The 27931-nt window shown below is 42.6% G+C and overlaps 1 protein-coding gene across 2 annotated transcripts; it reads right to left on the reverse strand.

Annotated features, from left to right (window-relative positions):
• Positions 1–482: 482 nt before the first annotated feature.
• On the reverse strand, positions 483–27920 carry LOC132406725 (uncharacterized). 2 transcript variants are annotated; one of them, XM_059992633.1, is made up of 6 exons: positions 27542–27920; positions 26861–27169; positions 10671–10979; positions 9229–9330; positions 6714–6757; positions 483–5592 (listed from the first exon to the last, which is right to left on the reverse strand). In XM_059992633.1, exons 1-6 carry the CDS (start codon positions 27594–27596, stop codon positions 5431–5433), a joined length of 981 nt encoding a protein of 326 aa, XP_059848616.1. In that variant the 5' UTR covers positions 27597–27920; the 3' UTR covers positions 483–5430. The 2 variants fall into 2 exon arrangements, with proteins under 2 accessions (XP_059848616.1, XP_059848614.1); XM_059992631.1 differs by having other exon boundaries at positions 26825–27169.
• Between the last annotated feature and the right edge of the window lie 11 nt (positions 27921–27931).

Here is a 27931-nt window from a genome sequence, read left to right on the forward strand (position 1 = left end):
ACTCTGGAAGACTTGCAGTTTCAGTGACCAAAGAATGTACTTTATAGAAAGTTGATGGTCTTCCCTGGTAACAGTCCATAGTTCTGTTAGCAGCTGCTCAGGGTGAACCACTGCATCCTATTCCAAACCTTCTTGTCGGAAGCACTACCCATGAGAAGGCATAGTTTAACTTAATTAACAGTAATATCATCGTAAGTTTTATTCTATACCCACCAGAGTACTTCCCACTTTACCAGTTTGAAGGTACTTTGTAATTCTCTGCTTCTTTGCTTAAAGCAGATGTGGTTAATGCCACTTCCTGAACTCCTTTTAAGCGTGATGGAATTGCAATCATGAATTGTTGTTCCTCCCTCGATGGAAATTTGTTATTGAAATAGAGAAGCTTTCAAATGAGCTGTGATTTTACCGGCGATGGGCAGAAACAGAAATAATTAACTCTGCAGTAACACTGGGCTATGTGCAAAAATGAGAGATTAGCTTTATTTGTCACATGCACATTGAAGCATACAGTGAATTTTCTGTGTCAGTGTGCACATATCGAATCAAGCAGATCAAACCAAATCAGTGAAGCCCGCAAATGTCACCACACTCACAGCATGCCACACCCCGTTAATCCCAAGTGTTCTTAGAATGTGGGAGAAAACCAGAGCACTCGGGGAAGTGCACACAGTCATGGGAAGAATGAGCAAAACTTCTTATGGACAGCAACAGGAATCTAACCCCAGTCTAACAGCCAGTGTGCTGCCGTGCAAGAGGGAGGGTATTGCAGTTCCATTTTAAAATCCTTCTTTTAAATTGGCTCTCACTCATCGTGTTGTATTGGCAGGTGGATGTTGCTGCAAACCAAAGGACATAAATGTAAATCATATTTTTTAGGCAGTCCCTAGGGATTGAAGTGTCTTGCTCCACTCGGCTTTTGTGACCTCTGAGGGGACTGAGGCCGATATGCAATGGGAGACTGCCAGACTTGAAGCTGGAGGTAGCTGGTGAGGCAAAGGATAGTCTTTGAGCTAATATATTCCTACTGCTGATGAGGCAGGGCTACCGATGCTCCTGATGCGTAGCCTCGAAGTTCTCCGTATTATGCTGCTGCTCCACTTCGAGCAGTCATGCGGCAAAGGAGTCTGTGGCAATATTACATTTCTTCGAGCAAAGCTTGGGACTGTCCCTTCTCTCTATCTGGGGATCTCTTCCCTTGAAGAAGCTTAAAGCGCTTGTTCTGGAGTCTGGTGTTAGGCATGCAGTTGCTGTGACCTGCCCAATTGAGCTTGTTATGTATGTGCGGAACAAGAGCCATAACTGAGTAGTATGATTAAACGTTTTCACTGAGTCATTTTAGCCACGGTACACACTGGGCAACTTTCAGTGTGGGAGTGACAAGCCGGGCCTCACCAAGGCGAAAGACGTGCACACTCAAAACCCCATGCAAAATAAAGGCTTCTGCTTGTGGGAGGCCCAGTTGATTCACTGGGCGATGTGCACCTGCCACGTACTCACAATGGATCTGATACAGTTCAGAGTGTTACTAGGACCTCAGTACTTTGATGCTGTTTCACTAATCTTTCCTGTGAACTTGAAGGGTCTTTCAGAGACAGTAATTGTGTTATTTTCCCAGTTCCTTGAGGAGCCTGCTGTAGGTAGACCAGGTTTCGGAGCACGCGGCAAAGCAAGGGTTACTGCTGCTGCGAGTTCTCTGCCCACGTCTGAGGTCTTGATCTTTGAATACCCGTTTCATCAGTCAGCTGAAAGGTGTACTGGTGCATTGAAAGCTGCTGATTTTCATCATCAGTGTCCACTTTCATCCTGAATGGTCTCCCAAATTACAAGGAAATGGTCCATTTTCACCAGAATCTCATTGTGAATCTTTATTTTCAGTGTTGCAGTGGGGAGGGGGAGGGGTGTAAAGGACGGTTACCCTCCTGATGCAGGAGGTCTATTCCCTTGTTGCAGTGAGCTGAAGAGCAGGGACTCCTGTGCCTGACGCCACTCACGTGCAAAATGTATCAACAATACTTAAAGTTTGAATGTTTTAAGACATTGTAATACCAAAGAGCCTTTGATCAATTATTTTAATTTTAATATAGCAATAAAACATAAGCCGAAAAAGCCTTTTAAAAAAATAATTGAACATTTCTGATGTTTAAACGCTTGAGTCTAGACCTAAAGTTATGTTGAAGTAACTCTAACTAAAGACGCAAAGACCTTTCTTTTAACAATAAAGTCAAAGACGTGGAGAAATGTTTTCTAATCTGCACATTGTGCTGTATAGTTGTTGTAAGTCTTATTGAACTAACATGCTTTGATCTATTATCTGATTAAATTTAACTCTCCACACTAACAATGTTGAAACTAAAATATTACTTGTTTGTTTTTCTATTGCTGAACATTGCTGTAACTTCTGTGCTGGCTGCCAGGAAATTCCAAAGAGAATAGACCAATTTCTCTTTGAGCACATATATTGCCTAAACCAGTCCAAGGCCTATAAGTCATGTTTGTACTTCCTCTTCAGGAATGCGTCCCTCATAGTGCAGAGCTTATGGTTGTATCATAAGCAAGATTGTTAACTGCTCCCTAACACAGTACGTTGTCCACAATTAACAGTTTTTACACCACAGTACTGACTATGTGCAGATGGTGCTCATCATATTGTTTCATGGGAGTTACTGGGAATTATCCAATGAATTGCCTCATTCACCATTTTGTTAACAAATACCACCATCCATTCCATCTTGTATGGCTTTTTAGGAATTCTTATATTGTTTGAAATTAATCTCAAATTGCGAATTTAGAGTTTTGGCAGAATTCGGGAGAAGAGAATGAATACAAGTCTTTGAGGCTGAATTGATCCTGCACAATCAATACACTGATGAAAACTCCATATAGCTCCTGATATTGAGGTAATGTGCACATTTTACGAGCCTATGACCACTAGAAAACAATGAAGCGTTAGAAAATGAATGATTAGATATCTATTGCTCTGCTATGTAAAGGAATCCTATATCAGAAAATAGACAACTTCTCAACAACATATTTAAAAACCTGAGGTATGGAGATTAATTTTAATTATCAGGAATTAAACTTCCAATTCAAATTAACGGGGCCTTGATTAAATTAAAGGAGTTGTTGTATCAGAGACCATCAGTAAAAGGAAGAATGATTCCAATGGATTGCTGTGCTTAGACCTAGCATAATCCTAGTGGGCAGAGTAGCCTCCAGTGTAGTAATAAGTGCAATTTATTGCACAAACAGGAAAAGGAGTGGGACCAACTTGCTATCTCACTCTTACAGCTATACATGTGTAACCACTCCAAGAGGTTTCGATGGTGTGTAATTTGTTTAATTTGGCACCAAGGTTGGCATAAACATCATGGCCCAAAGGATCTGTTCCTCTACCGTTCTACAGTTCTACGAACAGCCAGTTATAGAGCTGATTCACCATGGTATGTCTTATAAATCACTTTTACATGGATTTCAGAAACATACCTGTGCATTTCTTATGTAACAGTAATGTGTTTTTCAGTGCAATGCAGTCACATTTCTCCAGATTAAATTTAAGCTCTTGATTAATTTGATGTTTTATCAGGGTACGTTTGGACTTGCTGTTTGCTTTACTTTCAAACTGCAAGCTGATTGATCCAGACAAAATGTTCCTATTCCACCATTGATGCTGAGCTCTCTATAAAGAAGCTGCTGTCTAAATTTGATCGGTCACTATATTCACAACATTATCTTGGTTGGATCTTCTGCCAAAAAAATACCAAATCCAGCTAATACATTGTTTGAACTAAACTCAGAGCGTCTTTGCCTTAAAAGCCCTATAATGGGATCTGCATAGTTATAGGTTATAGATTGGTGCATACAGTAACCTGTCTGTTACTCAGCACTTGCAACTCTTTGCACTACTGAGACTATACAAAATGCTCCTTCATGTCCAGAATACATTTCCTTTTATTACTGGCCACCACTTGTCCTCTTCCTAATTTTCCCAAACACAATCCAATCTCTGATTTATATTTACCACTTATTTTTACACAGCTAAGGAAAATGGTCCCATAAGTTATGATGCAGTATTTCTCTATCATCAGAGCAAGGGTGCTAGAGACTTGGGTCGGGCTATTTGTAATTTACAACTAGCCCACTTTATAGCGTGCTAGGAGTTTTAGTGAGGCTATTGTCACAAACACAAGTTGCATCACATTATCTCCTAGTTTCTGGCACAGATAGAAGTTTGGCTGACTGGCAGGAGGCAGGGGGAATAAAGAAGGCCTTTTCTGCTTGGCTGCCGGTGACTCTGTGTTGGGCCCACATCTTTTAATACTGTATGTCAATGATTTGGATGATGGAATTGATGGCTTTGTGGCCAAATCTGCAGACAATTCAAAGATAGGTGGAAGGGCGGTTAGTTTTGAGGAAGCAGGAAGTTTGCAGAAAGATTTAGGTTGAGAGAATGGACAAAGAAGTGGCCAGTGAAATATAGTATAGGGAAGTGTATGATCATGCACTTTATTAGAAGGCGGAAAGGAGTAGTCCATTTTGTAAACGAAGAAAATCAAAAATCGGAGGTGCAAAGGGACTTGGGAGTCTTCATGCAGGATTTCCTAAAGGTTAACTTGCAGGTTGAATCGGTGGTACGGAAGGCAAGGCGATGTTAGCATTCATTTCGAGATGATTAGAATAGAACCCCAAGGATGTAATGCTGAGGCTTTTTAAGGCACTGGTCATACCACACTTGGAATATTCTGAGCAATTTTGGGACCCTTATGTGCTGGCATTGGATAAGGTGCAGAGAAGGTTCAGAAAAATGATTTTGGGAATGAAATGCCTATAATATGAGGGGTATTTTATGGCTCTGGGCTGATACTTGCTCATTAAAACCTATTGACTGATTACTAAAAATGCCTAGATAGAGTGGACATGGAGAGGATGCTTTCTCTTGTGGGGAGTCTAGGACCAGAGGGCACAGCCTCAGAATTGAGGGATATCCATTTAGAACAGATGAGGAGGAATTTCTTCAGCCAAAGGGTAGTAAATCTGTGGAATTCATTGCCAGAGGCAACTGTGCAGGCCAAGACATCGAGTATATTTAAAGTGGAGGTTGAAAGCTTCTAGATTAGTTGGGGTGTAAAAGGTTACAGGGAGAAAGCAGGAGAATGGGATTTAGGGGGATAATAAATCAGCCATGATGGAATGGTGGAGTGGACCTGATGGGCAGAATGGCCTCATTCTGCTTCTATGAATATGGTCTCACTTTTAACATGCAGGAAGACATTAGGAAAATATGCTGAAGAGATTGCAACATCTAAAAGAGTTGTTAATATATATTTGATATTTAAATCTTTGGACCAACAAGGAATGGAGAAGAACCTTATTGTCGTATGTGGTCCAAAGCTGTTCCGAGTTTCCATTGTTCCGATGGCTCTTTCTGCAGCTCTATCGCTGTTTGAATTGTGGAGCAGCATAAATAGCCTTGCCATATCCCTTCTGCCTTCTTGGGGGGACATGGGGGCATCGTGGTTTCTGGTACACGTTGGGCACTGTGCCTTTTGCGTAACCTCTGGGAGCCATCCTTTGACCAGGCTGTATCTGCATATGCTAAAAGGTAATATTATAACAGAGGTTAATAAAATGTTGACTGGTAGCACTAAAATCTTCAGAGGTAACAGGGTTTTCTTTTGATTGCCTTTGCCTTGTGTTGGAGGCATTAAGATCCTATGGCCTCACTGACCTGCATCAATGAAGGTTAACACTGCCAGGTTTCCTAAGGGCCATTTCATTTTACTCCTTCCCCTCTGACCTGCTACTCCTGCCTGACACTCAGATAGAAAGATTCATCATATTTGAATGAGCCTTTGACAAAAGATGGATCAGTTTTGCTCACTGCCTCAAACCGCCCACACCTACCTCCAGTTAAAATCAGAGCCTATCATGGTAAAATCACTTGGAGTTAGAAAGGGCCTTTCAACTTTTCTTGATGACTCATGCCTTTGGCTCCTATCACTCTGGACCACTCTTATCCATGTACTGCACGAACATACCTATATGCTATGGTATCTGCCTCAAATGTTTTCTCTTACAGTTCATTCCATATATACACCACCCTCTGACTGAAAAGTTGACCATCAGCTTCCTTTTTAAAATATCTTTCTACTCTCACTTTAAACCTATGCCCTCTAGTTTTGGTTCCCTTCTCTTGAGGAAAAGTCTGTACATTCACCCAACCTATGCCCCTTGAAACATAGAAAACTAGAGTTCATTAAACAGAACTGCTTCTATAGATCAGACAGCATCTATGGAGAGCAATAATCAGTCAAGACCCCAAAATGATGACTGTTTATTGCTCTCCATAGCTGCTGCCTGACTTGCTGGATTCTTCCAGCAGTTGCTCTGGATTTCCAGCATCTGCAGAATCTCTAGTGTTTTGTTCTTCTGTACAAGGTCTACCTGGAAGCTGAGGGAGGCTTTTTTGGATCATTGATCTTTAACTAATTATTTAAACATACTGAGGAAATTCAAGGTCCAATCTTCATATTTCCTTACAAGATGAAAGGAGGCCATTCACCCATCAAGTTCGTGCCAGTCCCTCATGTTTAGGGCACAAATGTAAACTGAATGTTAGTTGCCTTTTGACCTGTTCCTTCCTCACAGTCTACATTTTGTACTATTTCATCCACATTGTGAACAAATGAGTTGCTGGTAATATACTGTCTGCTTACCATCTCTTTAGGAACACTTCTGTATTCATCTCTTCTTCTTTTGCCTGGTATAAATTAATTGACAAGAAACATAATTGTTAAAATGTTCTGTTGAAAGATTAGAACAGATTTTCTTTAGAAAGAAGATACATAGGAGGATGTTGACTTAAGTCAGCGTTTCTCATTTGGGGTTCCGTAAGAGTTCATGATTTTAAAGAATAAACATTACTTTTTGAACTTTGCATGACGCTGGCACTTGCAGTGGTGGGCAACTCTCTGCAAGGCCGTGGAGAAAATGTTTTGACTTCAAGTGACAAGATTATTGGATTTAAAAGGAAACTGAATCTTTCGAAAAACCATGTTGCAAAAATGTTTCCACTGCTGCTTGGGCTTGAGAATGGGTAAGATAGCAGAAAGTCTTGAAGAGCACCTGGAAGAACTGCAGAACAAAATTGAACAGTATTTTTCCTCACTTTCAAAACAAGTGAATGTCTGGGTGAGGGACTCTTTCACTGAATCTTCTGCTCAGCCCGAGAACTGGACTTTGTGAGAAGAGAGAAGAGGAAGAACTTTGTGAGCTGCTCTCTAACATGAGACGTACTGACCTGCCCATGGACAAGTTCTGGATTTCTGTCAAAGAATATCCTACCAGTCATAGGAAAGCAATGAACATAGTGCTGCAGTTTTCAACTTCTTACATGTGTGAGCACACATTTTCTTGTTTAACAAGCATCAAGAGCAAGGACACAAATAATCTCATTTCAGCTGATAGTGAAATCCTGTGTGCTTATCTTAAGTTCGACTCAGAATTATTTGTACAGAGTTTTCACATGCAAGGCCTACATTTAGAAAAATAGAGGGCTATGGGTAACCCGAGGTCATTTCTAAAGTGAGTACATCTTCGGCACAGCATTGTGGGCCAAAGGGCCTGTCTTGTTTTCTATGTTTGTATACTTGAGCCTGATCATGTCACTTTGTTAGAAAATGCTTTTTAAAAATGTCTTGTATAAAATTGTGTCTTAGGTTATATTTTTATTCAATTTGCTTTGGATTACGGCTTTTAGTAACTTTACTATTCAATATTGTCAATAAATTTTCATGTTGCATTACATTAATTAGAATTAATTTGCAACCTTTATTTAAATTAAGTCTACTGAGCCTACCTTTAGAAAAGTTAAATATCATTTTGGCTTAAGCCAATTATTTAACAGAAATTTATTCAGCTTTGAAAATTAATTAGCTGTAAATGACTGTTGTATGATTGATACAATGGCATGGTAGCATAGTGGTTAGAACAATGCTTTACAGTATCAGTGACCTGGGTTCAAACTCCTGTAAGGAGTCTGTATGTTCTCCCCATGACCATGTGGTTTTCTCTAGGTATTCTGGTTAACTCAACAGTCCAAAGCCATACCAGTTGGTAGGTTAATTAGTCACTGCAAATTGTCCCATGATTAGGCGAGGGTTAAATCAGGGGTTGCTGGGCGGAATGGCTCAAAGGATCAGAGGGCCTTCTCTGCACTGTATGTCAATTGGTAAATTTATTGGATATTTGTATGATGGCATGCTAATATCAGATACAATGCTCCTCTTGCATAAATATAACATGTTTTTCAATGCCAACTATTTTCAATACAAGCCAAAACATGTAATATAAGTTTATTGCTACAAATGAAATTGATACAGTTAATGGAGTAATTTTTAGATTTTGACTAATGCATCTGCCCTAGGCCGGATCAAAAATCAAAGTAATGCAGCTGTAGAAATCTGAAATAAAACAAGATATTGGAAGCACTCAGCAGGTCAGGCAGTAATGAGTAATCCTAGTACTGAGATCATGAGTGAGATGACAGTGAATTGTAACACTTTTTTAGAGATACAGCATGGTGGCAGACCCTGCCCAATTACACCTGTGTGACCAATTCTCCTACTTATCTCTACGTGTTTGGGATGGGAGAGGAAACTGGAGCACCTGAGAAAATCCAGGCAATCATGCGAAGACCGTAGAAACACGTAACGGCAGTGGGAAGAGAACCTGGGTTGCTGGCACTGTAAGACAATATCCTCCTCTGCTGCCAGGTTTTGAACAATTCTTAACTCGGCTGGAAGTTAATTTGCTCTTTGTTGGGGTTTGGGACATTTACCCTGGTGCAGACTGTGGGTAGTTAATGAGGATATGATTGGGATTTTGATGCTATTGATAAAAAAAACAGTAAAACTGGTTCAGGAATACTGAATGGAGCAGATCAATCAGAAAGGGGATCTAATGAATAACATGCATTGCTTCTCTTGCTGTTAACTGAAGAATTACAAAAACCCCAAGGTAGACCAGCAAGTGAGGAGGTTGTGGTAAATGCTGTTGTATTTACTGTACTTAGGCACAATATCAACTTCCCCATTCTGCCGCTTCACTGAATTATCAGTTAAATCTGAGTACAGAGACTTAAGATTAATTCTATAACGTTGCCTCAAATCATTTAAAATAGTTTTGAGAAATATACAAGGTGTAAATAGTTTACCAGTCTGGCTCACTTACGCTTGCATACTAAACATATGACTGTAACGAGGAGGAGCAGAATGAAGACTGCAGACGCCAAACAGACGTAGATCCACCAGGGGAAACCAGCTGCTTGTCTCGCTGCAAAGTGCAAATATATTACACCATTAACTACTTACACCAGACCACAAGAAATGTGAACAATATACCTGCTTTGGGTGTCGATATGCAAAGTAACAATAAGATTTTATCTGACAATACCACATCCTGATTCGTGAACACACGGGTTGTAGAAAACACTGGCTTGTACATCAGATGCAATTTCTAAAGTGAACTCTGGGAAGGAACGGGGCAATGGGTAGCAGGGACCAATTTTAATTTCAGTAGGATCCCGGTTCACTGATGATCCACAAATATTGCTTCCTTAAAGCGATTGCAACTGCACTAAAATCAAAACGTTGTAAGTTATTTCTTTACAAGCTTCAAAAAGAATGACACATCGCGTTGCTAAAGAGCATGAAATGCAATTTCGGAATCTTCCCTCTAGGTCCTTAGAAATGAAAGTCAGAGTCAAGCACTAGAGAGTGGCAGTTGTATCCCTACCACGGTGGCAGGTGAGGGGGAGGTGGCAGAGAGCGAGCGAGACTGTCTACTGAAGTTGGAGCGCAGTTTCATGTGTGGGCTGGCTGGGAAAAATGTTGCTGCTTCGGGATTCCTGAGTGTAACTCTATTCTCTCCTTAACGCTGAAAGGAGATATAATGTAATTATACAGTAAGGGCGAGGACATTCGGCCCATCGTTGGACGCTCTATCCAATTAGTTATTTTGCACTGTTATTTCCAGTTGCCGTGGAAATTTTCCTTCCCAATGTAAGTGTCAATTTCCTCGGTGGAAGTTGCTGCCCCGAGGCACTTTGAGACGCTGCGAGCTCTGAAACACTCGCTCCGTGGTGCCAGTTCCCTCTCGTCAGACTAGCCATTGCAACAGTCTCGCCAGGACAAAGAGGTGGGAACATCCCAACATTCTGTTTAGGATTTCATTCTATACTGTGGGTGCACATGAACGCCTAAATGGTCGGGAATATCCGACGGACTCAGTATTAGGTATCTGGCTACCAAGAATTTCATGCGAGCTGTTCAATTAGCTCTCCGACGCACTTTTAATTGACTGTTTTAAAAGACGTGTACACAGTAAGGACAGAGCGGACCCGGTACTTCACGGGCGCGCGACCACCCGAACCAGGCCAGTTATAAACAGAGGGAAGCTGGGTTTATATCACCCTGACATCCAGATGCCGAACTATCAGCATTTCTGTGATCGGAAGGCGGGGTTCATTGATCTCCGCTCCAGTCCCTCCAACCCAATTGTTGCCATCGGATCCACGCCCCGAGGGTTACCTACAAAACCGCCATCCTCATGGCAAAAGCAAAACATCCAATTACATCCACACAGCCCGGCGAACACTACAACAAGAACCGTACCTGCAGCGCCGGAAATGTACGTGTAATTTTGCTTTAGAACCTTATTGCCGGGATAGGTGACTTGGCAGGTGTACACTGTCGCGTTCCTGGCTTGACCCACAACCTCATATGAGCTGGAGATTCGGAAGAGAGATCCCTGCAACGGCTCCACGTGTGGCTCGGCGCCGCTTCTAACCTCCTTGTTATTCACCAGCCATGCAAAGACCAGCTCCCGGGACTGCGATCTGGCAACCGAACAGACAAGCCTCAGGATCGCCGAAGAGCCTTTCGGAACCGGCGTGGAGGTAATCTGCGGCAGGTTCAGGGGAGCTTCAACACAGGTGGGAGAAATGGAGTGAATTATCAATTCCAGACTTCATTATTTTTCATTCTTATTTTACATTGTAATAACCAGTTTATTTTGTTCTTGCTATTATTGTGCACTAGTTTATAATAAAATATATTATTTGTATAATAATCAGATTTTATTCAATTATATGCTTATTTTCTCAGTCTTATTTTGCATGGTAATATCAAACTTATTTTCTTCTTATTATTATTATTTTGCAATATTTCATTATAGAACTTATTAGCATTGTAATCAGGTTTTATTCAGATTTTCAGTCTTATTTTTGCATTGTAATATTAAATTTATTCTATTCGTATTACGATTATTTTGCACAGTTTTTATAATAAGTTATTCGTTATTATTATTTTCTGCGACCATTACATCGTAATTTTTGCCCGTTTGCTCCTGCCTACTATTACACTGTAGAAGGAGCAATCGGTACCTTTTCGCCACCGTGAGATTTCGTGGAAATTCCAGCCCTGTTTGCAAGATCGGGCGGAACCCCCGAGCCTCGACAATGTTGACACTGCCGGTACAAACAAGGTCTCCTCTCACCGGGATTCGCACCGAGCTAGTGACGCACAGATCCCGCCCCAGCTCTACAAACGGTCGCGCTGTGTTGAATGATTTCAGTAGATAAACCACACCATTTCAGAATGACTCGGGCTCAAACACCAGACCGAACACACCGATACTGTGTCTACAACACTGACGAATAATTAGATGATGTTTGTTCCCGACCGAACGGCATAGATAAGATCCCAGCTTCATCCGCCGCCCTTCCTCTGGGACTTAACCGTCCCATGTAGCCATCAGATTCAATTCGTCTCCCCGGTGTTAACCCATAAACGTCGCGTGTAAAAATAGAAAATCAAGAGGTAATTTGCAGCAGATGGTAATCTGTGGAAGAAAAACTGTTAGCTTTCCACCGCTGTCTGTTAACGTAACTGATAACGCATGGTTCCTGCAGTTTCTGTTTTTATTTCCGATTCCAGCATCTGCACCTTTTTTTAAGGTCCATCTCTTCGTGGTTGGAAACAAGGTTGAGTGTGTGGGCTCGGGATCACCAGAATGAAATAAGGAGTCTTTAACGTATAATCTTCTCCTGAGATGCAGCAGTCCGCACAAGCGTTGCTTTTTGGGCCTTACTAGACCTTCGGCTTGCTTGGAGCTTTACAAAGCCCTTCCAGGCTCCGAATTGTTTCAGGTCAATGTTGCCCGCTGAACGCTGTCTTTTTCCCGTCCTTCCCTTGTATACAGGGGTCTTTTGCGATTTGCAGCAGAGGGTCCAATGCTATGCTTTTTCATTAAGGCAGCACGTGATGACCGGCATGGACGGGCACTGGGCAGTGGAGCCAGCAGCTCCATTTGAGCGGTTTACTGCTGCGAGGGAATTTCATTTATAGAGGCATTCAGTAATGGAGATATGAAACAGGTTCAATAGTGACCACCAGGTAACCATCTATACTCATCGTCTCGGGCAGAGAGTTCCACATTCTAACCACCCTTCCCTCTGGGTGAAAATATTCCCTCTCATCCATCTATCCTTTAAGCCCCTGACCTTCAGCTTTAGATTCTTTTTCTACCATGTCTATGCACTTTCATAAGTTTGAGGCTTTAAACAGCTTCTTCCCCACCCCTCCTCCACCCAGGCCTCCTCCTGTCCAAAAGAGCAAACTTGGAGTACTGTATTCAATCTTTGCTCACTCTGAAACACCTTATCGCAGACAATACCACTTCGAATCTCCTCTGCACTCTCTCCAATGCAATGATATGTTTCTCATGGTGTTGCAACTGGAACTGTACAATTTTTCAGCCTCATCTTGTCTCGTCCACTACACTGTTAGCTCCTTCCTGGGCCCAATCACAAAGAAGGCAAAATAAGAGCTATGCATTATTAGGAGTTTCAGGCAATTTGGAATGTTAGCACTTTCCACAGATGTATTTCTAGGGTTGCATCACCATCTGGTATGGAGGGGTCACTGCACAGGGTCAGAAAAAGCAACAGAGAGCTGCAGACTTAGTCAGTTCCATCATGGACACTAGCCTCCTCATCATCAAGGACTTCTTCAAAAACATGAAACTTCAGAAAGGCAGCATCCATTGTTAAGGGCCCCCACCACCCAGGACAGGGTCTCTTCTCAATACTACCATCAGACAGGTGGTACAAGAGCCTGAATACACACACTCACCACCTTAGGAAGATCTTCATCCCCTCTGCCATTGGATTGCTGAACAGATAATGAGCCCATGAACACTACCGCACGGTTTTGCTTTCTTTTTGCATTAATTTAATTTTTATATATTTTTACTGTAATTTATAGTATAGATTATGTATTGCACTATACTGCTGCTGCTAAACAACAAATACCAAATTTCCTCCTTCCTCTACTTCCCCCATCTTTTTATTCTAGAATCTTCTTCCTTCCACTTCAGTCCTGAAGAAGGCTCTCGGCCCGAAATGCCGACTGTTTATTCATTTCCATAAATGCTGCCTGACCTTCTGAGTTCCTTCAGCATTTTGTGTCTGCTGCTTTGGATTTCCAGCATCTGCAGATTTTCTTGTGTTTAAAATTTCATTACATATGTCAGCGATAATAATCCCGATTGTAATTCTGATTTCTGATTTTCCACTTCTTAGTCTATTTTGCCTGGTCCTTTCATTGTCTAATGAGCACTCATTTCTAATTTCCCATTTCTTTTCTTAGTTGATCAAATGAAAAGACTCGGAGTTCACAAAAGGTGCAGTGGGCATGAGGATTTGGAAAATGTCAAAGTCAATTAAGAAATTGAGAATGGCGAGTAGAATCCCAGAGTAATCTTGTGAAAAACATTATAGCAAACTATAAATGGCTAGCAAAAGTTAAAGTGGATTCCCTAACAAGTGGGTTATTTTAAAAAATGGCAGTAAAATTCAAAGTAATATTTTTATGTCCATGCTCACAGAAGGCACAGAAATAATGAATAGCAACAGGACTAGAGAAAAAAAATAACAATAGTTAAAAAATGAAAAAATTGATTGAACTAAAAAGTTGTATCCCAAGACTTTGAAATAGGTGGCCAAGCAGACAACAGTTGTCACCGTCCAAAATTCCAGATTCTCGAACAGTTCCCACAGACTTGGAGGTTATGTGTAAACCAACTGTTTAATAAAAGAGGTCAGAGAATGTAGGGAAACCACAGACCAATTACCATGTAGCAGTTGTAGTAAAAGTACTGTACTCTTGTTAAGGATTTGGTAACTTGGAACTTGGAAAATATTAATAGGAGAGGGCAGAGTCAATACAGACTTCGGAAACAGGAATCATGTTTTAAAATCTGTTAGGAACTTTTAAAATAGTAAATGGCTTCACGTAAATAGTAGGACAAGCTAGATGATGTGGTGTGATGGCCATCAATAAAGATGTCACACAAGAGATTATTAAACAAAATTAGAGTGTAAAATGTCGTGGTTATTATCAGGCACTTGTGGACTGAGGAAACAGAGAGTAGGAATAAATTATTGTTGATTGGAGACTGTGACTAGAGGGGTGCTGCATGGATCAGTGCTGACTGGTTCCATGCATTTACATTCTATACCAAGAGTTTGATAGATGCAGGAGCATAAAGAGCCATAGAGCACTACAGAATTGAAACCAGCCCGTCAGCCCATCTAGTCTGTGACAAACTGATATTTTGCCCATTCCCATCATCTCGCAGCTCCCATAGCCCTCCATAACCCTCCGACCCAAACTTAACCTAAATTTTAAAATCCTTGTAAATTTTCTCTGTACTCCTTCAGTTGATATTTTTCCTGTAGGTAGGTGACCAGAACAGCACACAATACTCAAAATTAGGTACGTAGATTCAGTGAATAGGCAGAGTTTGAGGGTTCTCGGTCTGTACTCACCAGAATTCAGAAGGATAAGGAGGGATTTCATTAAAATCTATCGAACGTTGAAAGGCCTAGACAGAGTAGATGTGGAAAGCATGTTTCCCATGGTGGGAGCATCTAGGGCAAGAGGACACAGCCTCAGGATAGAGGGGCGCCATCTCAAAACAGATGCAGAGAAATTTCTGTAGCCAAAGGGTGCTGAATTTGTGGAATTTGTTGCCACATGCAGCTGTGGAGGCCAGGTCGTTGGGTGTACTTAAGGCAGAGATTAATAGGTTCTTGATTGGACATGGCATCAAAGGTTACAGGGAGAAGGCAGGAACTGGGGTTCAGGAGGAGAAAAAAAAGATCAGACATGATTGAATGGCGGAGCAGACTCGATGGAACAGATGGCCTAATTCTGCTCCTATGTCTTATGGTCTGATAGCAGGTGGAATAGAATGCAGAAAACATAAAGTTTAATAGGAAAAGCAGGAAATCAAAATATTTTTTAAAAGATGTGAGATTGGAGGCTCCTGGTGTTCTGAGAGGTCTGGGTTCTCTTGTACATCAGTCACATGCAAGAAAAATGTGTAAGTAGGAAGATAAATTGTATGTTGATGTTCATTGCAAGAGGATTGTTACATTAACCATATACCATATAACAATCACAGCACGGAAACAGGCCATCTCGGCCCTCCTAGTCCGTGCCGAACTCTTATTCTCACCTAGTCCCACCTACCCGCACTCAGCCCATAACCCTCCACTCCTTTCCTGTCCATATACCTATCCCATTTTACCTTAAATGACACAACTGAACTGGCCTCTACTACTTCTACAGGAAGCTCATTCCACACAGCTATCACTCTCTGAGTAAAGAAATACCCCCTCGAGTTTCCCTTAAACTTCTGCCCACTAACTCTCAAATCATGTCCTCTCATTTGAATCTCCCCTACTCTCAATGGAAACAGCTTATTCACGTCAACTCTATCTATCCCTCTCAAAATTTTAAATACCTCGATCAAATCCCCCCTCAACCTTCTACGCTCCAATGAATAGAGACCTAACTTGTTCAACCTTTCTCTGTAACTTAAGTGCTGAAACCCAGGTAACATCCTAATAAATCGTTTCTGCACTCTCTCTAATTTATTGATATCTTTCCTATAATTCGGTGACCAGAACTGTACACAATATTCCAAATTTGGCCTTACCAATTTTAACATTACATCCCAACTTCTGTACTCAATGCTCTGATTTATAAAGGCCAGCATTCCAAAAGCCTTCTTCACCACCCTATCTACATGAGACTCCACCTTCAGGGAACTATGCACTGTTATTCCTAGATCTCTCTGTTCCACTGCATTCCTCAATGCCCTACCATTTACCCTGTATGTTCTATTTGGATTACTCCTGCCAAAATGTAGAACCTCACACTTCTCAGCATTAAACTCCATCTGCCAATGTTCAGCCCATTCTTCTAACTGGCATAAATCTCCCTGCAAGCTTCAAATACCCACCTCATTATCCACAACACCTCCTACCTTAGTATCATCAGCATACTTACTAATCCAATTTACCACCCCATCATCCAGATCATTTATGTATATTACACCAACATTGGGCCCAAAACAGATCCCTGATGCACCCCGCTAGTCACTGGCCTCCATCCCGATAAACAATTATCCACCACTACTCTCTGGCATCTCCCATCTAGCCACTGTTGAATCCATTTTATTACTCCAGCATTAATACCTAACGACTGAACCTTCTTAACTAACCTTCCATGTGGAACTTTGTCAAAGGCCTTGCTGAAGTCCATATAGACTACATCCACTGCCTTACCCTCGTCAACATCCCTCGTAACTTCTTCAAAAAATTCAATAAGGTTTGTCAAACATGACCTTCCACGCACAAACCCTTGCTGGCTACTCCTAATCAGATCCTGTCTATCCAGATAATTATAAATACTATCTCTAAGAATACTTTCCATTAATTTACCCACCACTGATGTCAAACTGACAGGTCTATAATTGCTAGGCTTACTTCTAGAACCCTTTTTAAACATTGGAACCACATGAGCAATACACCAATCCTCCGGCACAATCCCCGTTTCTAATGACATCTGAAAGATCTCCGTCAGAGCTCCTGCTATCTCTACACAAACTTCCCTCAAGGTCCTGGGGAATATCCTGTCAGGATCCGGAGATTTATCCACTTTTAAATTTCTTAAAAGCGCCAGTACTTCCACCTCTTTAATTGTCATAGGTTCCATAACTTCCTTACTTGTTTCCCACACCTTACACAATTCAATATCCTTACCCTTAGTGAATACCGAAGAGAAGAAATCGTTCAAAATCTCTCCCACCTCCCTCAGCTCCACACATAGCTGACCACCCTGCTTCTCTAAGGGACCAATTTTATCCCTCACTATCCTCTTTCTTTTAATATAACTGTAGAAACCTTTCGGATTTACTTTCACCTTATTTGCCAAACCACCCTCGTATCTTCTTTTAGCTTTTCTAATCTCTTTCTTAAGATTCCTTTTACATTCTTTATACTCCCTGAGCAATTCCTTTACTCCATGCTGCCTATATCTATTGTAGTCATCCCTCTTTTTTCGAACCAAGTTTCTAATATCCCTTGAAAACCATGGTGCTTTCAAACCTTTAACCTTTCCTTTGAACCTAACAGGAACATAAAGATTCTGTACCCTCATAATTTCACCCTTAAATGACCTCCATTTCTCTATTACGTCCTTCCCATAAAACAACTTGACCCAATCCACTCTCTCTAAATCCCTTCGCATCTCCTCAAAGTTAGCCTTTCTCCAATCTAAAATCTCAACTCTAGGACCAGTCCTGTCCTTCTCCATAATTATATTGAAGCTAATGCTATTGTGATCACTGGACCCGAAGTGCACCCCAACACATACCTCTGTCAGCTGACCTATCGCATTCCATAACAGGAGATCCAACACTGCCCCATCTCTAGTTGGTACTTCTTTGTATTGTTGCAAAAAACTATCCTGCACACATTTCACAAACTCTAAACCATCCAGCCCTTTTACAGAATGAGCTTCCCAATCTACGTGTGGAAAATTAAAATCTCCCACAATCACCACCTTGTGTTTACTACAAATATCTGCTATCTCCTTACACATTTGCTCTTCCAACTCACGCTCCCATTAGGTGGCCTATAAAACACTCCTATCAGTGTTACTACACCTTTCCCATTCCTCAATTCCACCAAAATAGCCTCCCCAGAGGAGCTCTCTAATCTATCCTTCCAAGGCACCGCCATAAGATTTTCTCGGACAAGCAATGCAACACTTCCTCCTCTGGCCCCTCCTACTTTATCTCACCTGAAGTAACATTGGATCCAGATCTGGAATATTGTGTACAACTGCAGTCTTCCAAACTATAGAAGAATACACTTGGCAGTAGAGGAGGTGAACTGAGGTTTTCCAGATTGATTTCTGGATTGAGATGCTGCTAAGTTACCTGAGCTCACACGCGCCAAAATTTCAAGGACTAATGCATATAGACATCTTACTGAGTTTGAGGGGGCAGATAAGGGCATGAAATTTCCTCTGGATGTGGTGTCAAGAAACAGAGGTCTTTGTCTCATGTAGAGGTCTGCCATGTAGAACAGAGAGGAGAAAAATATTCATCCTCCTGGAAAATGGTAAAACTTCAGAATTCTCTGTCCAGGGAACTGCAGAGACTCAGTTGCTGAGAATTTTTGGATATTGTTACGAATGTGCCACAACTCTGTGGGGCCGAAGGGTACAAAGTCACCCCCTCCTTTTTGAGAATCGCAAGATCGCTATTAATTCAGGTCTGGGACCCAGGAAATGAGAGGGAGACACGCAGAATCCATAAGGTTTGGAATGTGTCCTGGCCTCAGCGAAACAAAACCATTGATAACGGCCATTGTCTCTTGGAGACGGAATTGTGTATTGAGTACTGTACTATTCATTGAAGCCCCTCAGGGAATGACCAGAGTGGGCTGGTTGAGGGATTGCATCATCCCAACCTGATTGATATCTGAGACCCCATGAGTAAGGATAAAAGAGGGTCTGGGGAACAACCCCTTTAGACGCACCAGGAGAAATGCTAGAAATCCCGTGACAGCGGTTGATAGCGACAGCCGGTGGGGGGCTCGTGTGCGTCCTTTCCCTTTGCCTGGGATTGGCAGCCTCACCACGGAAGAACGGCTTTAGCTAAAGGAGTGGCCACAAGTGAACAGCCACCCCAACGGGAGTCCCGAAGGATCAAAATCATAAAAGGAAAAGCCGGCAAGTTTCTCAAAAATCTCTCTTTCTCTCCAACCAAAGGCTGCAGCCTGAATGAACTGAGTGACTTTTATATTTCCATTGGACAATACATTATCCCCTAGACAACGATAGAGCTTATTTCTTATTGATTATTATTATACCCACACTTTTAGATTTAGTATTGATGACGTATATTATCTGTATGTTTGCATTGATATTATTTTTGTGTATTTTTACTAATAAATACTGTTAAAAATAGTACCATCAGACTTCAACAGACCTCTCTATCTTTGCTGGTAAGTGACCCAGTTACGGGGTTCGTAACAATATTAATGGATATAAAGTTAAACACGGAATGGTGCAGGAAAGTGCTGCTTAGGTAAGAGAGGAGTCAAGGTCTGGGGTGGATAGTGGAGCAGACATAGCCATATGAATTACCTATTCCCCATTTCCATTCCTTAAGTTCTAACAAAAATGCATTACTTTCACTCATTTACTCTTCCACTCCTCTACTGGAAACTGAGGCTTCAATGTGATAAAGTATTGTTGGTTAAAGTTCTGAGTGAAGTATATACCTAACCAGACCAGTTTGCCCACAAATGGACCATTGCTTCCAACACTGATGATGGCCCCCAACCTTGGTGCTTGCCATTACCCAGCACACTTCACTCTAAACCTTTCACCAGTCTCCACCAGTGTCTCTACCCATTTGCCAGAACTAATGCTGTCATTATCTTCCATCCCCCTGTGTACTACAAGAGTTCCCAGTGCCCTCCTTCCTCTGTCCGAAACTGTGGAAACTGCTGGATCCTGAGCTCCGTCCCTCAGAACACAGCACAAACTCTGATTTCCCTGGTCTTTCTCTCTCCCTCTCTGTTGGTGAAGCCATGACCATGTTACCAATGTGCAAGGCTCCATTTCTCCACTGAACTAATCCAAAGTCTACATATTTAAATCCTCACTGCTGCGTTCATCAGCTTTCCCCAAAAATCCATTATCTGACCATTCCTTAGCTATTTAGTTATTAAATTGACATCCATATCATCAGGGTAGAAATTTATACAGAGTGTAAACAATTATTTTCTAGATCAATATGTTGAAGAGCCAAATGGCATAAAGGCTATTTTAAGTTGAATATTGTGCAATGAAAAACTATTGGCATTATAATTAGTCTTCCCTCAAACCCATAGTTCAGCTAGTTTGAGAAAAGATTAATGAATATACAACAAAACATCACATTAATTCAAAGCTTAGCCTGAAGTTAGGGTCTTAAGTCTAAGCAAAAGAAACTGAAGATACAGGATGTGAACTTTGCAGGCAGGTTTTGAATAACTACATTAATATACTTGTCTTTAATGAAACAAAAGCTAACATTGTAAAAGTAATTTACAACAAATATATCTTTCCTTAAAGCATAAAAGGAAAAAAATCTAACCATAGTAATCTAAAGAAGTTAAAGATCAAAGGCAAAGATTTATAAATTTGCCAAAGAGAGCAGTTAGCCAAGGACTGAAAAATTTCAGTATTCAGCAAAAGTGAAATAAGAAATAAAAGACAAGAAAAAATAAATATGAATACAATTCAGCAATAGGCTGTAAAATAACTGTACACAAATGAGATCAAAAGTTAATGTGAGTCTTTTATAGACTGAGGAGAACTTAAGTCAATAAATTTGCTAGCCCTGATAACCGACATCCAGAGTTTCCAAGTGGCACTTGTAGAGATAATAGACCATTTCAAATTCCAAATAGTCAATTTCCAAATCCCATAGATCCCAGGCTGTTCCCATAGACCAGAAGGTGACAAATGTAACCTCACAATTTATGATCGGAGTGGGTAACAAAAATGTGGAAAGAAACACAGTTGAGGAGAAACGTGAGGCAGTCCACTTTGGTAGAGAAAACAGGTAGCAGTACTATTTTTTTAAAAGGCAAGAGAATAGAAGAAGCTAGTATTCAATGGACCTGAGAGTCCGTATTTGTGAACGTTAAAAGTTAACCTGCACAGACAACAAAAATTTGGGAAAGCAAAAAATATTGGTGTTGCAAAGGGAATTGGGGACAGGGGCAAAAGTATTTTATTGGAATTAATTGTAACTCTAGTGAGACTGCAGGTACTCATCAGGTCTCCCCACCTAAGGGCAGATACAGTATGTGAAGAAGGGCAGTGTGCAAATGCAGTGTTTGTGGGATAGGCAGAAATTAAGCACTCTAGCGTTTGGAAAAATGATAGGAGATCTTACAAAAACATATAATATTCTTACATGACATCAGATCTAGGATCTATAACCTCAGGGTTGAGCCAAGAGTCACAATCTCAGAATAAGGGGTCCAATATTCAGGACTGTTTTTAAATTCACAGACAACACCAAAATTGACATTGTGGATAGTGTAGAAGTTTGCCAAAGGACACCATGAGATATAGATTAGATGCAGATATGGTCAGAGAAATGGCAGATGGAGTTCAGTCCTGCCAAAGGGGACCTGTGCACCTTGAGTGATCACATGTAGAGGGGTCAGTACACTGCTAAAGGCAAGATTCTTAACAGCACTGATGCTCAAAGGGCTCTTGGGATCCGAGTCCGTAGCTCCTTGAAAGTCATTGCCCAGATTGTTAGAATGGTAAAAAAAGGCATTTGGCAAGCTTGCCTTTGTTAGACAAGGTATTGAATTCAAGTGTTGCAGGTATGTTGCAGATTTATAAAATGCGAGTTAGTCTGCATCTGGCATATTGCATTCACTTCTGGTCATCAGATGATAGGAAGGGTATGGAGGCTTTTGGGAGGATGAAGAAGGGATTTACCAGGATGCTACCTAGATCAGAGGGCATGTGCTATCTGAAGATATTTGACAAATGGGTTGTTTTCTCTGGAGCAGTAGAAGCTGAGGGGAGAACTGATAGAAGTTCATAAAATTATGACAGGCAGCTTGTAACCACCACCCCTCCAACGGTCAAAATCTCTAATACCAGAGGGCATGCACTTATGTTAAGAGGGGTTAAGTTCAAAGGAAAGGTGTGGAAAAATTTTCTTTTACATAGAGAGTGGTGGGTGCCAGGAATGACGGTAAAAAAGCAAGTATGATTGAGGTGTTTATGAAACTCTTAGATCTGCCCATGAATGTGCAGGAAGTGGGGGGGGGGGGGGGGATATGGACATTGTGTAGGCAGAAGGGATAGGTTTACTTAGACCTAGTTTAGCTAGTTTAACACAATGTCATGGATCATAGGGCCTGATCCTGTGCTGTATTGTTCAAAATGCTAGAGAAAACTTATCTTTCAGCAATAAAGTAGTGAAGCTTTTGAATTCTCTGTGCATAACTGCTCTGGAAGCTCAATTACTGAGCACACTGAACTCAGAAATCAATAGATATTTGAGTCAATGGATATGGAGTTAGCAGGAACAGGGCACTGAGGTCAAAGATTAGCTGCTGCCTTTCTGAATGTGCAGAGGGTGCTAAGAGCTGACTGGGTTACTCCTTTTGGTATTCAGAAGTACGTCTACCTCTTCTTTGATGATGGTCTATGGCTTAGCCTTTACTGCCTTCTGTGATGGAGAACTTCATTGGTTTACCAGCCCAAGTATGAAGGCATTTCCCTTGCACTCATTTCTAAATGTACCATGAGGCTTTGGCTCCTGTTCTAGACAGTCATCATGAACATTCACCTTATATTCAGTCTGTTTCATCCTGTGAGAATCTCTGATCATTCTTTTCCATCGAGCAACCCTACCCAATCCCTGCCATCCTAGGATCAGTTTAGTAACACTTCATTTGCATTTATTCCATGGCAAGAACATCCATCATCAGTTGAGGAGATGAGAACTACACATAAAACTCCAGGAGAAATCTCAATAAGGCCCTGTATAATTGCAGCAAGACATCCTGTCCCACAGTCTCTTGCAATGAAGGCTAATTTGCTTTCCTAAATGATTCTTGTACCTGAATGGTAGCTTTTGATAAGAAGTTTACAGGGACCCATTGTCCCATTGCACCTCCTCTTTTCCCAGTCCATCTCCCTGCAGATAATAATCTCTCCATCAATCAAAATGGATAACCTCACATTTATCCACATTATCTGCATCTACTGTGCAGTTGCACAGCTTGTCTTTGTCACATTGCACCTTTTTACAATATGGAGGATTTGTTCTCTCTCTGTCACTCAGTCACTCTCTCCCTCACACGCTCTCCCTCCCTCACTCTTCCCCTCTCTGTCACTCAGTCACTCTCTCCCTCACACGCTCTCCCTCCCTCACTCTTCTCCTCTCTGTCACTCAGTCACTCTCTCCCTCACACGCTCTCCCTCCCTCACTCTTCCCCTCTCTGTCACTCAGTCACTCTCTCCCTCACACGCTCTCCCTCCCTCACTCTTCTCCTCTCTGTCACTCAGTCACTCTCTCCCTCACACGCTCTCCCTCCCTCACTCTTCTCCTCTCTGTCACTCAGTCACTCTCTCCCTCACACGCTCTCCCTCCCTCACTCTTCTCCTCTCTGTCACTCAGTCACTCTCTCCCTCACACGCTCTCCCTCCCTCACTCTTCCCCTCTCTGTCACTCAGTCACTCTCTCCCTCACACGCTCTCCCTCCCTCACTCTTCTCCTCTCTGTCACTCAGTCACTCTCTCCCTCACACGCTCTCCCTCCCTCCCTCTTCTCTCTTTCTACATCTGTCACTCTGTGTACATCTTTGTTGCTCTCTCTCTCTTACTCCTCCACCCTCTCTCTCCCCCTCTGCCTCTCTCTCCCTTCCTCTCTCTTTCTCTCTCCTCTTTTTCTCTTTCTCTCTTTTCTCTCTCATATACATAGTAGACAATAAACTATGATTTTGATGACCGTACTCTAACTAGTTGGTTGTTGCTATCTAACGGTTCATAGTTGGATTTCAAACCCTCTTGCCATTCCTTCCAAAGCGAAGAGGTTCAGCTGACTGGAGCGCCGGCATCTGACATCGTCGTGGCCGGGAATAACCAGAAACTTGGCAAATTTCAGCCCTCGCTGCATGAGGTGAGTGAAGCAGAGCGCCGCCGATAAAGCAACGGCTGTATTTCACGGCCTGATTCCCAGATCTTCGAGGCCACCCTCTCCGGAGGGAATGGGAGCTGGTGCCAGGACCTCAACTCGAGAACTGAAGGCTGAAGACTGTCTGCAGAGGCAAGAAACCGCGCGAAATGCGGGAGAATCCTTGTCCCAGATACCAGCTTGTATGTAACAAAGGATTAACATTTCCCTCCGACAGGTGCCGCGCTTTCACAAATCTTCCTGGGCTTTTGAAGTGTGGAACTCGGGTTCAGATGCAGCAGATAAGTGTTTGATTCTTCCTATATGTAACCCCCAAGTTTGTTTATTGTTTGAAATTTTCTGCGTTTTTAGATTTTTTATACCATTCCGGAAACTTTCCCGATTCTATTGAATTCGGCTGGAAATTAGGCGCAACAAATTTGCCCGAGTCTCATTCGCAGCATTAGAAAATATTAAACACATTTAAACAGTCACTGATCTCCAGACGAATTTACTGTGATATAAACGGGCCAGGGTTGATGGATTATGAGCGGATTATCTTCATCAAGTCATGAAATATTATAACATAAGATATATCCAAACCCTTCATTAACTATCGAGTAATTGTAATACGTCGCGAGATATATAATCTCCCTCCCTCTCTCTCTCTCTCTTTTTCTCTCTCTCTCACTCACACACACCACATTCACACACACAGGGAACCGTTTCAGCGCCGTTTTTATTTAATTCTCTTTTGCTGAATAGCACGTGATTTGGGAATCGCACATTAATTTTGTTCCGTTCGCTTGATAATTTTGCTCTTGAGCTGTACCCGTAAAGGGATCGGTTCAGACAAAACAGTGTCCCCACACCACACGCAAGCAGACCTGTCCCATACAGCGACGGAGCAAGAGGTGTTGATAACAGAAAAACCTCCGGTAAAATCGTTAACCACTGGCTGGCGGTATTTCAAACTGCAGCTCGGCAGAACTGTGGAATGAGCTCACTCTTCGGGCTAAATCACAGGCTGGGTGCTCGGTGGGGTTTCTCGGGAGTGTCTCCCATCTCTGTCCCACATGCATGTCTTCGTCCTCGGGCCGCTGCCCCGGAGCTCCGTCCACCAGATCATTTACGGTTCCAAAGTCACTGGCGCTGAATTAAAAACAAATATTTCTGTGAAGGTTTGCTAGCGCTCGAGGCGTCTGCATTTTACTGTCAAACGAGATTGTAGATCCCCAGAGATACCAGTGCCACGCAGGTCGCAGTTATACCAATCAAAGTGTCCAGGTTTGAGGGCACCCTGCCAGTTTAGACTCACGAGCTCTTTCTCTTCTGCCCGGTGCCAAAGGTGCCGACTGATTTAAGATGGGAACATCTCCCAGGAACCTTCTCATTAACTTACTATACCAGCAAGACGACTTCAGAAATAGAAGCAGAAGGAGGTGATCCCGCCGCTTCAACCTGCTGATCCGATCCTCATGAAATGGCTGATGCCCCCCCCCCACCCAGCTCCATTTTGCTGCACCATCCCCATATCGAAGTTCAAAAGTTCTAAGTAAATTAAATAATCGAGGTGCGTATATGTCACAATATTCTACACCGAGACTTATTCTCTTGCAAGTACCCATAATAGAACAGAGAACTACAGTCGAATCAATGAAAAACTGCGCACAACTCCGGATAAACAATCTATGTGCAAAAGAAGGTAAACTGCAAATATAAAAACACCACTATTAATAATCTAATAAATAAAAATATATGGCCTGATTTCCTTAGAAATCTACCACGCTACATTTTGAATGAATACGACAGGGTCTTCCAGGATTTAACAGCCTCTCGGTGAATACTTTTCTCCGCGCCTCTGTCTTGAATAATGTACCCGGTAGCTCTTGTCCTGACACTGCTTCCCCTCCCCACCCCTCCTCTAATTTGAATCTCTTCAGGCAGGGAAAACCTGCATAAAATATGACAAACCCTTGAAGAATTTAACAATTAATTTTGAGACCTCCTCTCATCTAACCTCGGGAATACGGGCCCAGTTAGTAAAATCTCCTTACTCCCGTATTCATATCCTATATTAACGAAGACTAACATTCTAGCAACCCCTTGGTCGCATGCAACCCACTTAATCTGGCTCTTGCCGATTTGTGAACAAGCCCACCCCGGTCGCGTGAACATCTTTTAACAAATGCTCCGCTTTTTTGCTCTATGCACCAAGTAAATGGTCTCCCATTTTCCACGGTATATTTCACCTGCCGTGCTCTCTCTCGCTCAGCCAAATCCTCCCGAAGTCCCTTTCCCAACATACACAGACACTGGTTTAATACGGCCAGAAAACTTGGAAGTGTGACGCATTTGTTGATATCGGTGTCAATAGCCGAGACCCAAATGGTACAGCCAAGACCGCTTTATTCCCTCTCTTTGCTTTTAGTTCCATGCCAATATCTTGCCGCAGTTCCAAGCACTCTAACCCTGCAGGCCAGCCTTTGGCGCTGGTCGTGAAGAAATACTCTCCTAACTTCCAAATGCTTCACGCCTTCCCGTTCACCCTCACCTCGTAGAGTTTTATAGTATGTTAACAGGTTCTTGGTAACAACATTGACCGTTTGGAACTCATTCATACTGATCCTACACTAATCCCTTCTCATTCTCCCCACCTTCCCAGGTTTTACCACTCTCCTACCGACCCCCCGAAGAAACGTACCAGGTGCTCTGTGTAGCGGGCGTTCTGTGCACTCACCGAGTACTACAAGCGTCGTGCCGGTCCCGTTGTACCATTTGCTTTCATATCTAACACCGCAGAAATACCGGCCGGAGTCGGAGGCGCTCACATTCTGAAGGTCAAAAGCTGAGCTGTAATAATTCCGTTTTTTAAAGCTGAACCGACGGTCACTGTTCGGATCGAGGAAGGAGCTCTCGCCGTCTTTCCACCAGCGCACCTGGACGTTGGAATCCTTCCGCACGAACCTGAAAGCGCAGAAGAACTTCATCGTTTCTCCCTCCTTGAGGGTCTCGTTGCTGGGGAGCTGTGTCACCGAATTACTGGAAACTGGAAGGAAAGAAAGAAAAATCAAATTTATGGAGCATCTGTGGAGAGAGAAGCGGGGTTAGTACTAACGAGTGGCGATCCTCAGACATGAGAGACTGCAGATGCTGTAATCCGGAGACAAAACAAAAAGATGATAGAGCGCAAACGACAACTTTCCTTTCCACCTCTACAGCCGCTGTCAGACCCGCCAGTTATTTTTTCGCGGCCGGGAGAAGCGCCGCTCGGGACGTCCAGCAATCTTCCGATCTGTGAAGAGAGCGATCCATCCCGAGAAGAAGGAAAAATAGTTAAGGCGAAAGAGGGACAACGAGCCAAGGAAGAAGCAGAGGCGACTCAACCAACCCCGTAGATCCATGTATTGGAGCAACCCACCTGCCGAAAGGACAGCCAGCTCTATCAGTGAGGCCAGAACGGTTCGGATGGCCATGTGGAGAGTGAGCAGCTGGACCGGTGAATGAGAGCAGCTGGTGCCGGTGAGGCATAAAGAGAGAGTTGGGGGGGTGGGGGGACGCAGACCGGAGATGCGGTCTCTTCTCAGCACCCGGCTCTCAGCAGCTGGAGCGGCGACCACAGCCTGCAAACTGACAGATCCGTCCGAGAGATAAAGGCGGATCTTGTAAATGTCGAGTGTTCAGACGCCAGCGCGGATCGAAACCGCGACTTTTCACAATGACGAGTACCCCGCTGACAGCAGATCTCCACACCGAGCCACCTTTGAGTGAACTCCGGGTTACTGCCTGACCAGTGAAGGAAGAGGAGCAG

The sequence above is a fragment of the Hypanus sabinus genome, chromosome 17, assembly GCF_030144855.1.
Source record: "Hypanus sabinus isolate sHypSab1 chromosome 17, sHypSab1.hap1, whole genome shotgun sequence".
Taxonomy (NCBI): domain Eukaryota; kingdom Metazoa; phylum Chordata; class Chondrichthyes; order Myliobatiformes; family Dasyatidae; genus Hypanus; species Hypanus sabinus.

Coding starts and splice junctions, on each gene's coding strand:
- LOC132406725 (XM_059992631.1), bottom strand. CDS start 27,596: ATGGCCATCCGAACCGTTCTGGCCTCACTGATAGAGCTGGCTGTCCTT. Junction 9,331..10,670: donor GTACATTTCCGGCGCTGCAG/GTACGGTTCTTG, acceptor TGCACTTTGCAG/CGAGACAAGCAGCTGGTTTC. Junction 6,758..9,228: donor CATATGTTTAGTATGCAAGC/GTAAGTGAGCCA, acceptor AATTTATACCAG/GCAAAAGAAGAAGAGATGAA.